The sequence below is a fragment of the Dasypus novemcinctus genome, chromosome 3 (genome assembly GCF_030445035.2).
Source record: "Dasypus novemcinctus isolate mDasNov1 chromosome 3, mDasNov1.1.hap2, whole genome shotgun sequence".
In the NCBI taxonomy this organism is placed as follows: Eukaryota; Metazoa; Chordata; class Mammalia; order Cingulata; family Dasypodidae; genus Dasypus; species Dasypus novemcinctus.
The window spans coordinates 79,263,014-79,278,692 of NC_080675.1; the positions used below are offsets into that span (position 1 = coordinate 79,263,014).

Here is a 15,679-nt window from a genome sequence, read left to right on the forward strand (position 1 = left end):
TGGGACTCTCTTGCTTGCAGTTGCAGGCTCTCTTTGTTCCTTGGGATGGTTGTTTTCCATCATCATTTCCTTGTTAGTTGTCCTGGGTGAGTCCAGTGAACTTGGAGAATAGGTGTTGTAATACTTTTGAGATTCAGGGCCCAGTTGGCACATGGACAGCCCAAAGATTTAAGTCTCTTGGACATACCTATCAACTCTAGTACTAGCTATAGGTTCAAATAGAAGGGGCAGAAGAGCCATGTGTAGGGAAACCACAACTGAGTCCAACTCTGATTCACTGGGGAGCATAAATTCCAAAGTCAGGGCAGTCTTTTCCCCTGGACAGTGTTGGAGACACATAGTCCAAATCTTGCTCTTTGAATTCCCATTTTAGATCCCATCCATATCATCTTTCTTCTTTCCCCTTTCTTCTTTCCCCAACCTTACTCCTTAGGCAAGTTACAAAATAATTGATTAGATTTTGCCTTTCTTAATTACAATCATGTTGCAGTCCTGCTCCTGTTATATCCAATGTGCCTGAACATTCCCAGTTTCTTATCCACATTTATAGAAGAACTCTTAGCTTATCTCTTTCATTAAATAATTATTTTTACCAGTTTCATTTTTATAGGATATCTTTTATTTTAACTTGGGATGGTGGCTACTAATTTACTGCACCCCTTCATGCTGCTGTCTTGTATCTGCAAATCCAGATTATTTTTTAAATCTGGAAATGAATTGTTAAATGTCATATAATAGAGTATTACTCCATTGCCTCCAGTATAATATTTATTAAATGAAAGAAATTCTTTTGAAGATGGATTCTTGTTTTATGTGAGTAGAAGTATGACAGTTCTAAAAGATGTGTTTTTAACATCTTTTGGCATTATTAAATATATAAATCAATTTGCAGGCACTTTAGTACATAAGGCAGTATATTAGTAGGTGAATGTTGGTTTGGACATGCAAGAAGATATAAGAAGTAAAAGAAATGTTCAGTGCTTGTATTTCAGAAATGGCTAAAGGGAAAGATTAAAAGTTACCTTTATCTATAATCCAGGCATAAATGCTAATTATGCTTTTAGCAAGTAGCAAAGGCAATGCTTTCCTCATGTGCATAATTACATAAAAATCATCTAGACTAGTGCCTGTTTCTTAAAGATAGTTATTTTAGTATATCTTCAGTTATTTATTCATCCTTAGTAACCGAATCTAGTGACATTGAGTCATCAGCTCATCAGAACAATACATTATGATGTTTGAGTTACCTTTAAAATAAAATACTTGTATTTTCCTCAAAATCAGGGTAAATTTATGCTGTTTTAGGTTACGTTATAGCTAAGTCTCATTAACTACAGGTGATTTCTGTTTATTAGCTGTTCTTGAGGAAGGTTCTGCTATTTTGGTTGCATTATTGAGGGTAACAATAGTTTATACGGGAAGTCTAGGTGGAAACCTACATTTTGTGTTTCTTCTTTTTTGAATTGCCTTATACTGTTATTTCCCTGTGTAGTATGGTTGGGCAATAAAATAATTTTTCTGATAATATTGTTACCCAATTAAATACTAAAGAATTTTAAAATCTAACACATAGGCACCAAGAGTAGAAGCACAGGTTCTTCTGGGATCTTTGGTTTGCTTTCCCAACTTATATTGTGAACTCCCTGCTCTCCATCCCAACATTCCTGATATTGCTGTGTCTCAATTTACAGACGTTAAGGTAAGAAATCAGATGCTAATTTTAGCATTTAAATGATTTTATAACCATAGAATTTATACAATAAAATTTGCATTCTTTCTTTGCTTTTTGAAATCTACACAATTGTTAAAGAACATTAGCCAGCCACATCCCCCCGGAGACAAATTCTGTAATGTCCATGAGGAACATAGCCTTTTTGTGTTTTTAACTGTTTTGGGAAGCTTTTCTTAGAATTGAACACACTCATATGTCTACATCTTAGGAATTTTTCACTCACCCACTGAATGTCTATTAAAACATCCCACAAGGCAGATACTGTGCTGCTAATGTGAGGCTTCTAAGATTGAGATGGCAAACTTAGCCTGTATATTTGGCCTTCTCCCTCTCCTACTTTCCCAATGTGATGAAACAAACAAAGTGATGGGAAGTTCTATTCTGCTGCAGAAAACTGTGAAGTATGCTTCCCATTTATCTGAAGCATTAGAGAGCTTGAATAGGACATGGTTTAAAATTAAGTAGTGACTATACAATTGCAGATATTAATCCTTAAATATAGAGATAATTCTATATAATTAGAAACATATTTACCAAATGACCTTTGTTGCTTATAATCCTTTTCAAAAATTTCAAATTGAAAATTGATGAAAAATTGTTTGGTGTCTCTGTAGAGGTTAGCCTCTGTTTGAAGAGGAAGGTGTAACATGGTAAGTATCCATGATCCTCTGGACCATCTAATTCTTAGATCAAGGTGGAGGGTAATGGTACAATCAGGTCCACTAGTCAGGATAAATGCAATCAGTGCTCTGGGTCCACCAGTGTGTGCTTCTGGTAGTGAATAATTCCATAATTAAGTCAATATCTGACTATATAAAGCTAAGGTTGTAATTGAAAACCCATGTTTTATAAATTCCTAAGGCTTTAATAGTTGCTAGAATTTGTGACTGCCATAGTAATTACCAGATGGTCTCTGTGTTTGACCAAATTTGGTCCCTAGGATTAGAAGAAAGGATGAAAGAGAGACATTATAACTCCTCAGGGGCCACACTTAGGATTTTTTTAATTTTAGTTTTCTCTGAATGAAGTTATTTAATCCAAGTCAGGAGTGTTACATACACTCCCCATAGCATCCATTTCTCTTTGTAACTTTTATTACACTTGTAACTAGTTGTTCAGTGTTTGACTTCTTCTTTAGACATCATGAGTTCTTATTTACTGCTCTGTCTTCAGAGCCTAACACGGTGCCTGATACATACATAGTACATATTCAGAAAACATTTGTTAAACAGGTGAATTTGTATTACACATAAAATTGTATAGGTCGATGTGATATAATTTACAATGACAGAAACTACACAGATTGATCTTTGGTCTTCAGGATGTAATAATTTCTTCTATTTTCAAAAGGTCCTGAAGATACAAGGATGGATAATAGTTTTAATATGCTTAGGTAGTTTTGACTTAGTTAGGGGTTAGCTGAGCCTACTACTTACTATCTGCATTTCTGATGGCTTTGCTTTCTACTGGCCATCATGAAAGCAATAATGGCTGAAGTGATTTAAGAATAACAAAATACGGTTGTGTGTGTGTGAGAGTGTGTGTGAGAGAGAGAAAATCTCCAAAATAAGAACTAATTCTAGTAAGTTATAATTTATTTTTAGTCAGAAAATGAAGATTTAAGAGGAAAGTTATATACCATGGTGGTGATACTTAGTTTTCACCTTTTCACATTTCCCCAGGTATTCTGAACTGTAGCCACATAGATCCTACTGAGGTGTTTCACAGTTCTATGCTTTTGAAAATCCATTTCCTTCTGCCTAGAGTATTGGTATATATCATTATAGAAGTCCTGTTCTCCTCTTCTTGACTCTTAATCACCTCAAACACACACAATCATAGTCTCTGACTTTATCTGACAAAATTCTATTAAGTCTAAGACCCTTTATGAAGTCTTTTATGACTTTCCCAGATGAGCCGTTTGCTCACATAGAACTTTGCACATACAAGCTTGTATTTTAAATGTTTGTTGACAAATATGCCTCCCTCCCTGAACTGTAAATTTCTTAAGAATAGATTCTGTCTTAACTATTCATTTCTGGCACCAGAAACAGAGCCTATCACTTAGAATGCTCTTAAGCTTAATTTAAACAATAGATATTTTCCAGGTAGCTATTAATTGCCAGCCATGGGATAAGTGCTTAGTTTACAAAAAGGTACTGCTTTTAAGGAGTTTACATTCTGTATAGCTAATAAATGCTTGTTGAATGAAAGAAAATTAGTTTTTTAAAAGGTAAACAAATTCTTAATCATCAAATCTAGTAGCATTCTTGTTCTCCTCAGCCACTATAGTATTTGACCTTGTTGAGTCTCTGTCCTTCCCATACGTCTTTTCATCTTTAACTTATGTGGCACTAATATATCTTGATTTACTTCTTGTCTTTCTGTATATTCTGTCTTTGACTCCTTCATAGGTTAGTTTTCTTTCTTTGCCTGCTAAACACGAACATACTTCAAGGTTCTCTTCTTGGGCAGTATCCTTTCCTTATTCTCCCTTTGGAATATTTTATCATTTACATAATTTTAGCTACTATTATATGGTATATATCCTAAAACTCAAACATTACCATGTTTTGCAAATTATCAAGAAAGAAGAAACTGGCTGTTAAATGATATTCCTGGAGCAGGTGTAGTTCAGTGGTTGAATGCGTGCTTCACATGTATGAGGTCCTGGTTTCAATGCCTGGTGCCTCCTAAAAATAAATAAAAATAAATGATATTCCTCAAAGTCTTCAAAAAATGTTTATACCTTTGAGCTATCAATTCCACTTCAAAACTGTCTGATAGTGAGACTCTGTTACTTTCAGAATCAGGAAAAAAGGTTATTTTTTAAACATATTCTTTTGGTTATAAATTTCAGAATTGTTTTTATTTTTTTAGCTGCTTTTATGTATAATAGTGGACTATTTATCAAAGTATCTACATGAGAACAGACTGTTTGCGCTATTGTGTCACTAGCATCTGGCCCAGTACCTGGCCCATAATGGTCACTTAGTAAGTATTTGTTGAATGAATGAAATCCTAGTTATTGCTTCTAACTCTTTCTACCTTATTTTAGGAACTTATAATAAAAACTGTCTTAAGCTCAGCAAGAGATGAACCCTCTGGTCCTGCACGGTAGGTCAGATATTTTTAGACTTGACATAACTATTCTATGTTTGGAATCTTATTTTAGAAGTTGATTGAATTTTTATAGGAGTCCAGGTTGTTTCAGATACACACAAGCTATTCTGAATTACAAATTTAAATTATTTAAATGGTTAAACACTGTTACTTTTTTCATTAAGTACTAGTATTCCTTCATTAAAAAAATAAAATCCTAGTCATCTTTTTCAGTAACCTCACACCCTCTATCTAAAATGATTTGTTTTAATTTTATTTCAGTACTTTTGCTTTCTCTTCATGTTCTGATTATTACTGTGTCTTAGTGCATATCTTGAAATGCAGTAGTAGGTACCTGATGAATGTTTGTTAAATTAAATTCAAAAAATTTTTATTATAGAAAGTTATATATCTAATAAAATAATATGTTTTAGTGTTTTTAAATATTTGATCTGGATATTTTTTAGAAGAGAAAGTAGTAAGATTTAATTTTTTTTCTTTCATATCTTATTAAGAATTGAAAACTTTAGCATTTTCTTTGTTTTACTAAACCTTCCAAAAGCAGTTGAAATTTAAATCAGTAGATTGCCAATAGCTTTGCATAATCCTTTTCTTTCCCAAAACATATAAAATTTATATTTTATATTTCTTGAAACTAATTCTAATAGTGTCGTTATCCTCAATATTAGTCTATTCTAATTACTCCTGTGACTTAAATCTCTTTTCTAATCATCTATACTTTTTTTTTAAAGAGGTACCAGGGACCGAATCCAAGACCTTGTTTGTACATGGAAAGCAGGTGCTCAAACCACTGAGCACACCGCTCCCCAGATCTATGTTTTTTTGACTCAAAATTCATAAAGATACAGATGATGGCTTTCAGCCATTTGGATCGCAATTCTAACTTTAAACCCCTTATTTTTTCTGGCAACTAAATTAATGTAAAATGAGCAGTTTGATTAAGTGTGACACAGCTCCAGCAATTAATATTTAATTCAACTGCATATTTTTCTCACTTAATAGCCAGATTAACTAAAAACAAATCTCTTTTACTTGAATTCCATTTTAATGATTGGCAACTACTCCAGACAAATATATTGTCTCTCTGTTTACAAGGATTTTCCTATAATATTGTTTCTTTTAATCCTCATCACTGTTCTGAGAGTCTATTGAAAATACCATTATTCTTTCCATTGTGCTAGCAAGAAGCTGATGCTTGGAAACCTAACATTTGTTAAATCCTTTCTGTGTGCTAGGCTTGTTCTAAACACTTTGTGTTTATTATCTCATTTAATCTTTGTAATAACTCAAAATAAGAGATAGACACAATTATTATTCTTCTTTTTATAGACAAGGAAGCCCAAAGAATGTAAATAACCTGCGCTGTCACCCAGAAGTGGCAGAATCATGATTAAAACCCTGGAAATTTTTCTTCAAAGCCTTATTAGATGTATAAATAATAAGGGGCAGAACCAAGTTTGAACATAGAGGTTCAGATTCTAGATCATCTGCCTTTTTTTAAAAACTTCATTGTCTTTCAAGTGAAAAAATGTGAAGCTTAAAACATAGCGGCCTAGAGGTAGACCTGGCAATCATTAACACAATAGCTTATGTTGTTGAGAGTAAAGAAAAATTTTAGAAGGTCAACAGTATTATCTCAACTTACTTTCCTAAATCTTTTAGGAATATGATGTTTTAGAAATTATACCCCTAAAACCCAAGCAGTAACAGTGAGTTGAGCCATATTGGGAATACTCTGGATTATTTTTACATCTTGGAGAATGTAGGAAACCACACACAGGGATATAGAAACAAAATACCCTATCTCCCCTCTATTACAAAATAACAATAATTTTATTAATTTATTAATTAATTTATTATTTATTATTATTATTATTTGCGCTCCCAGTCTGCCTTTAGTCAGCTTTAGTCAGCTATATTTAGGAGAGTTTTGCTTCACTTCAGAGTTCCTTGTTGTTGCTTTAGGATTGTAGCTCTTTCCACCACTAAACCTGAAACTTGGTTATTATGATCTGTAATTATCAGGAAGTGGATATAGCTCTGTGGTTGATAACTTGCTTCACATATACAAAGTCCAGGGTTTAATCCCTAGTACCTCCCCAAAATAAAAAAAAGATCTGTAATTATCACCTAGGATTTATGAGTTGACAATGGTAGAGAAGGAATAAAGCAGTAGACTTCACTTAGACTTTGTGGTGGTTGTGGTCATAAACAATTTAGTAGCATTAACACTGTGACAGACTAAAAGAGGGGTCTTAAGAAGGCCTTCTAATCCCCTTTGTTCAAGAAGAAAAAAATTTCTGCATTAAATTTTTCTGAAATTTGGCATTCCACTGGATTTAACTTTAAAAATATCAGTATCAGGAAAGGCCTAGTATACTGGAATACTGGCAGTTGTATTTTTTTATACTTAGAAAGAAACGTTATAAGCTTCATCAGAAGCCTAAACTTAACCACACTACTAGAATTCATGCTGATTCTGATCATCAAATTATTCCCTTTTAGCTGAAACTTCCCGTATGTATTTTGCTAGGGATATGAAGTCCCACAAGGCGTTAGGGAATAGAACATAAACTCTACAGGTTCCATTTATGTTGAAAATCTTTTATAAAGTATGTAAATTTATTTGTTTTTGTCAATTTGTTTTAAAAAGAATTTGTGCTTAGCTCTCAAATTCAAAAGATATGAAAATAATATTTGATTTATATCAACAACTTCATATTTTTATAAAGTTCAATTATTCTCATTCCTCTTTGAAAGCAGGTTATGTAATTCTTTGGGTACCTTTATAGCAATGTACACTTTATTAATATGAATATGTTAGTAAGATCCTGTCTGGTAGTCCAGCCTCTTATCTTGGTAATAAATTTTAATAGAAAATAAGGCTTGGAGTTTTAGAGATATGCTTCTCTCTACGTCATCTTTCTTAGTCAGCAGCTAATGTGTAGATTAACATACTAATTTACTTAAATACGTGTATGTGCCTTCTGTGTTGCTTTGTTGTGGGTGTTTTGGTTGTGATGATCGTTTTGGTTTAATGATCAGCCACTTGTTTGTATCAGTGTTGGTTGCCTTTTTTGCAGCTGTGTAGCACTTTGCAATTTGGGTATTTGGATTTGTGAAGAACTAGTCCATGAGTCACATCATCCTCAAATTAAGGAAGCCTTGAATGTGATTTGTGTCTCTTTAAAGGTAAAGAAAATTGTTTAATGAATTATATTACATGTATGAAATGTGTGGTTATTTTTCTCCCTTCCTTAAAATACGAAATAAAATATTTAATAACTACTTTTATTAATTTATTGTTATATTATTTCCCTCCTTCTGACTCTTTCCTTGAGAGTGGTCCAACTTTTCAATTTAGTATATCTTTGTGATGACCTATTTTATCTCAACTTTTTGTGTATTTGGTTTTGTCCCTAGAATACGTATGGATGACTCCTAAAAAGGAAACTAGTCTTCTTAAAACATGCATAGGTTTTTGTTTATTTTTAGCCAATGTTTTAATTTTTATTTTCTTTTTAAAAAAAATTTATTTTCATTTCTTATTTATTCCCCCCCCCCCCCAGTTTGTGTTTGCTGTCTGCTCTCTGTTCATCTTCTCTTTAGGAGGCACTGGGACCTCCCATATGGGAGGGAGGAGCCCAATCACTTGAGCCACCTCCACTCTGTAGCCCATGCTTCTATAACTCTGTCTTTAATCTTTATCACTTTCTGAATTCTTGGACTGTGCACCTTTTTGGCTTCAAGTTAAATCGTCTCTTTGTAGCCAGAATAAGATTTGTTCAGAAGTAATAGTCTAATTATTCGGAGAGTCTGAATGAGTAAATAGATATTTTTTGTTTGTGAAAGAATGCGTGATATTTATTTTTGTCTGAAGTTTTGTAATATCCATAGTGCCTACTGTATAAGACTCTAAACATACAAAGTAATTCATAAATGTCTTTGAATAATAATATTATTTAACAGATGTTTCTGAGTGCATACTGTATTTGAGGCACTTTGCTAGGCAGAGTGGGGGATACCAGAATGAAAAAAATTGTAAACCTAACTTCAAGAGATTAATATTAGCTAAAAAAGATTAAAATAAGAGTAATAAAATATAAAAAGCTGAGAGTATCAAATGAGTGGTGCGTATAAACTGCTGATTGCGTTTAGAGGAAGCAGAGATAACTTGATTTAGACAGGTTTCAGAGAAGACTTTGGTAAAGAGAAGCCATTTGATCAGGACTTGAAGAACAGTTGAGATTTAGATATAAATAAGGATAAAAATTTTTATTTTATTTTTAGCCATTGGGAAATTATCAGGATTTTAAGCTGGGGAATGTCAGAAACAGACAATACTCAGAAGATTAATTAGGAAATATTGTATATAATAGAGTGGAATGGAGAAAAATACTGATTTTAAGGTTAGTAGTTTAGAGGCAGTTACAGAAATCCATGTAAGAGAGAATGGATTTTAGGACAGTTCATCATTACAAAAAAAAAAAAAAAAAGAAAAGTGTATTAGGATTTTTTTTCAGCTGTAGATTTCTCTTCCTAATTATATATATATAATATATATATATTTATAAGATTTCTTTCTTTCTTCCCACCACCACCTTCTTGTTTGCACTCGCTGTCTTCTCTCTGTGTCTGTTCACTGTGAGCTCTATGTATCTGCTCATCTTCTTTTTTTTTGGGGAGGCACTGGGAACCGAACCTGGGACCTCCCGCGTGGTAGGCAGGTGCCCAACTACTTGAACCACATCTGCTTCCCCCTAATTATATTTCAATAAACACATCATAAATGTAGGATGACAACAAAAATGTAGGAAATTTTAAGCTTGTCAATAGCTAATACATTGATGAATAGTTTAAAAAAATTTTTTATAACTATTTTTTTGTTGTTTTTATTGCAGTTTACTAATAAAACAGTAGCCCACGTAGCTTGTAACATGCTTCACATGCTGGTTCATTATGTACCTAGACTTCAGATTTACCAGTCTGATTATCCTTTGAAAATAATTCAGGTAAGTGATTTCTCTCCACTCTTTTTTTTTTTAATTCTTCTTAAAATTTTTTTAGAGAAGTTGTGAACTTATAAAACAATCATGCATAATGTGCAGAATTCCCATACATAACCCCTCCACCAACACCTTACATTGTTGTGGTCTCATTTATTTTTTATTATGACCTTGTTAGAGATTCTTAGATTTGGATACCTTGAATTACAAAATTATTTCTTTAAATTTTAAAAATCTTTAACAATTTCTTTAAATTTTATTCATAGTTAAATAATGGCTACTCATGTTGCTTTTCAGAAATATGAAAGTTCATGACAGTCTCTTTGTATTTTATGTTAGGAGATTGTGTTCCTGGATTTCAACAAATTAAAAGCATTAAAAAACAACTTATTAATCATTATGAAAATTAAATGCTATGTGTATACCAGTAACAATTACCATTGTTTTTGTAAATGTATATTCTTTTTATTAGGTAAGGAAAACATGCCATCCTTCATGTTGCCAAAATCAGGACATTATTTTAATTCATTCCTTTTATATCCTCTTCACGTAATTGTTTATTAAGTTGTTGTGTTGTTTCATTCTAATTCAGTATCTCCTGCATTACTTACTACTCCTGACTTATTTCAGCCCTTCATCATTTCTTTCTTGAGAAATTTCGGTAGCTTTCTTACTGGTCTATTTCTGAGATCCCTTCAAGTCATCATTTACATGCATATGACTCTTATCATACCACTTCTTTACATATATGAAAAAAAAAAAAGGCAAAAATCTTAGAGTGGTTCTCCTTTGCCTGTTAAATAAGACCCAAATACTTTAGCTGTGAATTCAAGGCCTCCAGATGAGGACCCAGCCTTTCTTTCCAGAATCTTACACAGATTCCATGTAGTCCAGCCTACTGCGTCTGCTTACTCTTGCTAAACATAATCCCTAATCTCTTCTTCTGACCTAAAATGCTTTATTTCTCTCTGTTCCTCTCATTTGGAGATAGTAGTTTAAATACCGCTTCCTCAAAAAAGAAAAAATCCTCATCTGCTCTCCCTCACCATTTTCAGATACTTGTAGTATTTTTAGGAAAAGATTGGGAACTAACATTTATTATGCACTTAACCACTGTACTAGTCACTGTACCAGTTCCCTTTTTTTCTTTTTAATTTATTCCCCATCCCCCCACCTTGTGGCTTGCTTGCTGTCTACTCTGTGTCCACTCACTGCGAGTTCTTCTTTGTTTGCTTGTTTCCCTTTGTTGTGTCATCTTGCTGCACCAGGTCTCCATGGTGCGCAGGCTCTCAGCTCTCAGCAGGCACGGGCCAGCTTGCCTTCACAAGGAGGCTCTGGGGGGTGAACCCAGGGCCTCCCATATGGTAGACGGGAGCCCAATCGATTGAGCCACAGCCACTTCCCCTCAAGAGGTGTCTTCAGTCCCATATGGCTGATGGATGGGACTCTCTTGCTTGCAGTTGTAGACTCTCAGTTTCTTGGTGTGGTGGTTGACCATCCTCACCTCCTTGTTAGTTGTTGAGGGTGAGTACAATGAACTGGAGAGTAGGTGATGCAGCTCCGTTGAAGCTTAGGGCCCAGCTGGCACATGGACAGTCCAAAGATTCAAGTCCCTTGGATGTACACTACCAACTCCAGCACCAACTATAGGTTCTAATAGAAGGAACAGATGAGCAATGTGTGGGGAAACTATAGTATAGAGTTTGAATTTGAGGGTTAAACACACGAAACCCCTGGCTCCGGCACTTAGTAAGTTTGTAAGTATGGACAAATAACTTAATCCTCTGAACTCTCATTTTCTTTATGTATACATTTGGAGAAATATCTCACTCTTAGAGTAGTTTTGAAGATAAAATGAGAAAATATATATAAAGCATTTAGCACTTTTTGGCATATAGATGTTTATAAGTGTTGGCTGCAGCTCTTCTCACTTTCATGTTATGTGGGACATGAAAACTAGATATTAATGTGAATACATATGTCTTAAAATCTTTGAATTTTAAAACTTTCGAAAATTTTGTCCTTTAAGATTGATTATTCTGCTTGAGAATTGAGGTTTTTCTTTAAATATAAACACATTTTCATTTGAAAGTCTCCAAATCTTTCTGCTATTTTATTCATCAGCTTACATATTATTAGTACTTACCTAAGTGCTTTTTAAGTGTACAGCAGTTTGCTTCATGATATATTATACTGGCCAAGGGCTATAGATAAACAAGAACACATATTATTCCCCACCTCCAATTGAATTAAGAAATGAAATGCCAAGGAGTGGAACATTACACTAATGGCTAACTCTTTGCAGATTTAGGAATAGAAGCCCTATTTTATTACCAATATTAAACAAGTGCATTTAATATACCAGACTCTACATGTAAGTAAACCTTTTCTGTATAATTAGAGAATTTTTTCTATTTAATGCATTAAAGTAAGAATTTGAAAAAGTTTAATAGCATGCAATAAAAGTACAGTAAAAATAGAATAGATTTACTCCTTGAAATTTTTAACATGCACATAAAAAATTTAAAGAGACTAAGCTATTTGCAGTGTAAATGGTAATACTATATATGAATATTTTTGCCTTCTTTTAATAGTCTTTTTTATTTTATGTTCTGTATATCAAGTTCGTTTATGTAATATTTAATGTATAATATGTGTTAAGTGAAAAAGTCACATTATAAAACAATACTTTTTCTTTAAAGCATATATTTAAATATATACGGGAAAGAAAAGATAGATTTCGTGAGAGGGTAGGATACTGTGGTTTTTCTATATCTTTTTGCTTATCCTTACAATATTTCTGTAAGAAACATTATGTCTGTGTTTAAACATATTGATTCATGCCATAAATTGAATTTCCAAGATATACATTTATAGTTGGCATAGCATATATAATTTTTTTTATCATATATAATTTTGATCCTATATATGAGAATAGTACATGACTGATAGTTAAGTGTACTGGAAAAGCTTACCTATTAAACTTCCAGTCGACCAAGATAGCAGTGCAAGACACTCCAGACTCCTCTCCCCCACAGAATCATTAAACAACTAGTGAAACCTGGCAGAGCCATCTTCCTCAGAACTCTGGAAAACTGTTAAATGGTTGCAATTCCTGGGTAAGTGCTGAATCCGGAAAACACTGCATTAAATATGATAGAAGCTTGTGGCACCCTTGCTTGCCTCTACCCCAGCCCTTCCCAGGGTTGGGGTAGAGCTGGCTTACACTTCCATTGTGGGTCCCTGGCCCTGTTCTGGAGGATGCAGAGTAATCTCTGTGTATGTACTGGGTACCTGTATGTCAGTACCAATCTGTAGGGTAAGAGCCTGAAATAATGAATCTGGATACTCTTCCCCGGTTCAGCCTCCAAGAACTTGCCCTGCAGTTAGAAGAAGCTTATTGAAGCAGCCTGGGGCAAAGAATTATCTGCTTTAAGAGCTACATGGAGAAAGTCTGTTCATAGGGAGTAGAGGGCGTTTGAATTCCTGTAAATGGGGGAATTCTTAAGGCCAGGAGCAAGCGTGTAGACTCAGAAAAGACATAGAAGACTCTCCATATTACATTTGCCTTGGGCTGCTCTTCTTGATAGATAGGTTAAACTCTGAGGGAGTACATCAGTCAAGATAGAGCCAATTTGCAAAGACTGTGAAAGGTGTTTTTTTGCCTGGTTTCTTTGTTTTTGTTAGCTCCTTGCACTCAATGAAATCTTTGTCATATCACTAGCTGGATAAAACTTAAAAGAATAGACTATTCAGGGACTAAATCCCAGAGTTAACCCTTTAAAATATTAAAATGTACAGTGTGCAACAAAAGATAACAGGACAAAAAAAGAAATGGGAAATGATGAGATATCCAAAAGAAAAAGGTTAAAATACAGAAAAAATAAAAGAAGAACACACTTTGGACATATTAGACATAGACTTTTAAAAATTATCCTAAATATGCTCAAGGAGATAAAAAGAAAACACAGAGAAAGAACTAAAAGAAACAGTGAATAAATATGAGACTTTCAGTAAAGAAAGACATTTTAAAAGGAACAAAAAGAAATACTGGAGTTGACCACAAAAACCAAAATAAAAAATTCTCTAGAGGGGTTCAACAGCAGATTGGAGATAACAGAAGAATTCAGTGAACTCAGAGAAAAGATAATTGAAAGGATTCGGTATGAGGAGCAAAAAGAAAACGAATGAAAAAAAGCAAACAGTCTAAGAGGCCTGTGGGACATTATATTAGTCAGCCAAAGGGGTGCTCATGCAAAGTACCAGAACTCTGTTGGCTTTTATAAAGGGTATTTATTTGGGGTAAAAGCTTACTGTCACAAGGCCCTAAGGAGTCCAACTCAAGGTACCATAAGAAGTATTTTCTCACTCAAAGTCATTGACCACATACTGAAGCAAGGCAGCAGGCAGTGTCTATAAGGGTTCCTTCTTCCTCTTATAAGCTTTCCTTCTTCCTCTTAAGGATATGTGGTCCCAGCTTCTTCCAATCTCAGCTACAGACTGGCATAAGGCTTGTCTCTCTCACCGGGGCTTATTTTTTCTGGGCTCAGCTGCTTTGTTCTTTTCACAAGGTCGCTGTATATTATCAGGCTCATCTCTCTTCCCAGGACCTCTGCCTTGTCTAATGAACTGTCTCTATTCCTCTGTGTTCTTCTCTTGTGTATCTACTCCTTTGTGTTCTTGATTGAGCATCTGTTTATATAGCCTACCAAGTGGGGCAGGGACTCAACCCTGTATACCCTAATGATGTGTTCAAGTCAAAGCCCTAATCTTAGCATAATTTAATCAAAGACATCTCAGCTGAATCTATTACAGTCAAAGGGGATCAGGCCCAGAGGAACAAACCAGTTTACAAACAATCAATATCTCCCTTTTGGAATTCATAACTAATATCACCATCAAGCATATCAATGTATGCATTATGGGAGTCCCAAAAAGGAATGAGGGAGAGGAAGCAGAAGGAATGTTTAAAGAAATCATGGCAGAAAACTTCTCAAATTTAGCAAAAGACGTAAATATGTACATTCAAGAAGCCAAACAAACCATAAACAGTATAAACTCAAAGAGAACCATACTTAGACACAAATAGTGACACTATTGAATGTCAAGGACAAGAAGAGGATTCTGAAAAATGCAAGAGAAAAGCAGCATGTTTCAGTAAGATAAAGTGCTGACTTCACATTAAAACCATGGAGGCAAGAAAGCAATGGGACAAAATATTTACAGTGATGGAAAAAAAAAATATTGCCCACTAAGAATTTTCTAGCCTTGAAGCTGTCTCCTAAAAATGAGGGGAAAAAAACACACATTAGTTTAGGATTGTGGGTTGATAACAGTGGACTAACCAGACAGAGCTGGGTACTCACAAAAATTAGGGAGAAAGAGCTACAGCTTGTCTGAGGGACTTGCTTTGAGGGTCAGCAGACCACGACAGTGCTACACCACTCCCAGGAGTGTAAGGGACAGAGAGACAAAGAAGGCAAAATGATAAATGTCAGTTACTAAGACCCTGTGGCAGCCAGGAAGGGCTCCCCTTCTCCACCCCCAAGATATTAACCTGGGGTAAAATACCTGGCTCACTGCAGCCTACTGTGCGGGGAGCAGACATCTTCCTCCCTGTCAGCTCTTTACAGGTAAAATGAAGGAGAGGTGAGAGTGCTTTTCTTTATTGACTTCGACAACAGAGCCCACTTTGAATCTCTGGTCTGGAGATTCAACACAGAAACACAGGAAAGCCGAACCTGAAATACCTCCCTGGAAAGGTGCACTGGCTAGCACCATCTGCTGGCTGGTCTGGAAATTGCATGGACACACTCTG

At 34.5% G+C, this 15,679-nt stretch overlaps 1 protein-coding gene across 7 annotated transcripts in view; it reads left to right on the forward strand.

Moving 5' to 3' along the window:
• Nucleotides 1-15,679, forward strand: part of RALGAPA1 (Ral GTPase activating protein catalytic subunit alpha 1) — a 298,344-nt gene that overhangs the window by 161,932 nt on the left and 120,733 nt on the right. For all 7 annotated transcript variants that reach the window (XM_071213978.1, XM_071213981.1, XM_058293545.2 and 4 more), the window contains 4 exons: nt 1,574-1,699; nt 4,791-4,849; nt 7,939-8,047; nt 9,757-9,867. In XM_071213978.1, the coding sequence (XP_071070079.1) occupies nt 1,574-1,699; nt 4,791-4,849; nt 7,939-8,047; nt 9,757-9,867 (405 nt within the window). The remainder of the gene's footprint in view (nt 1-1,573; nt 1,700-4,790; nt 4,850-7,938; nt 8,048-9,756; nt 9,868-15,679) is intronic.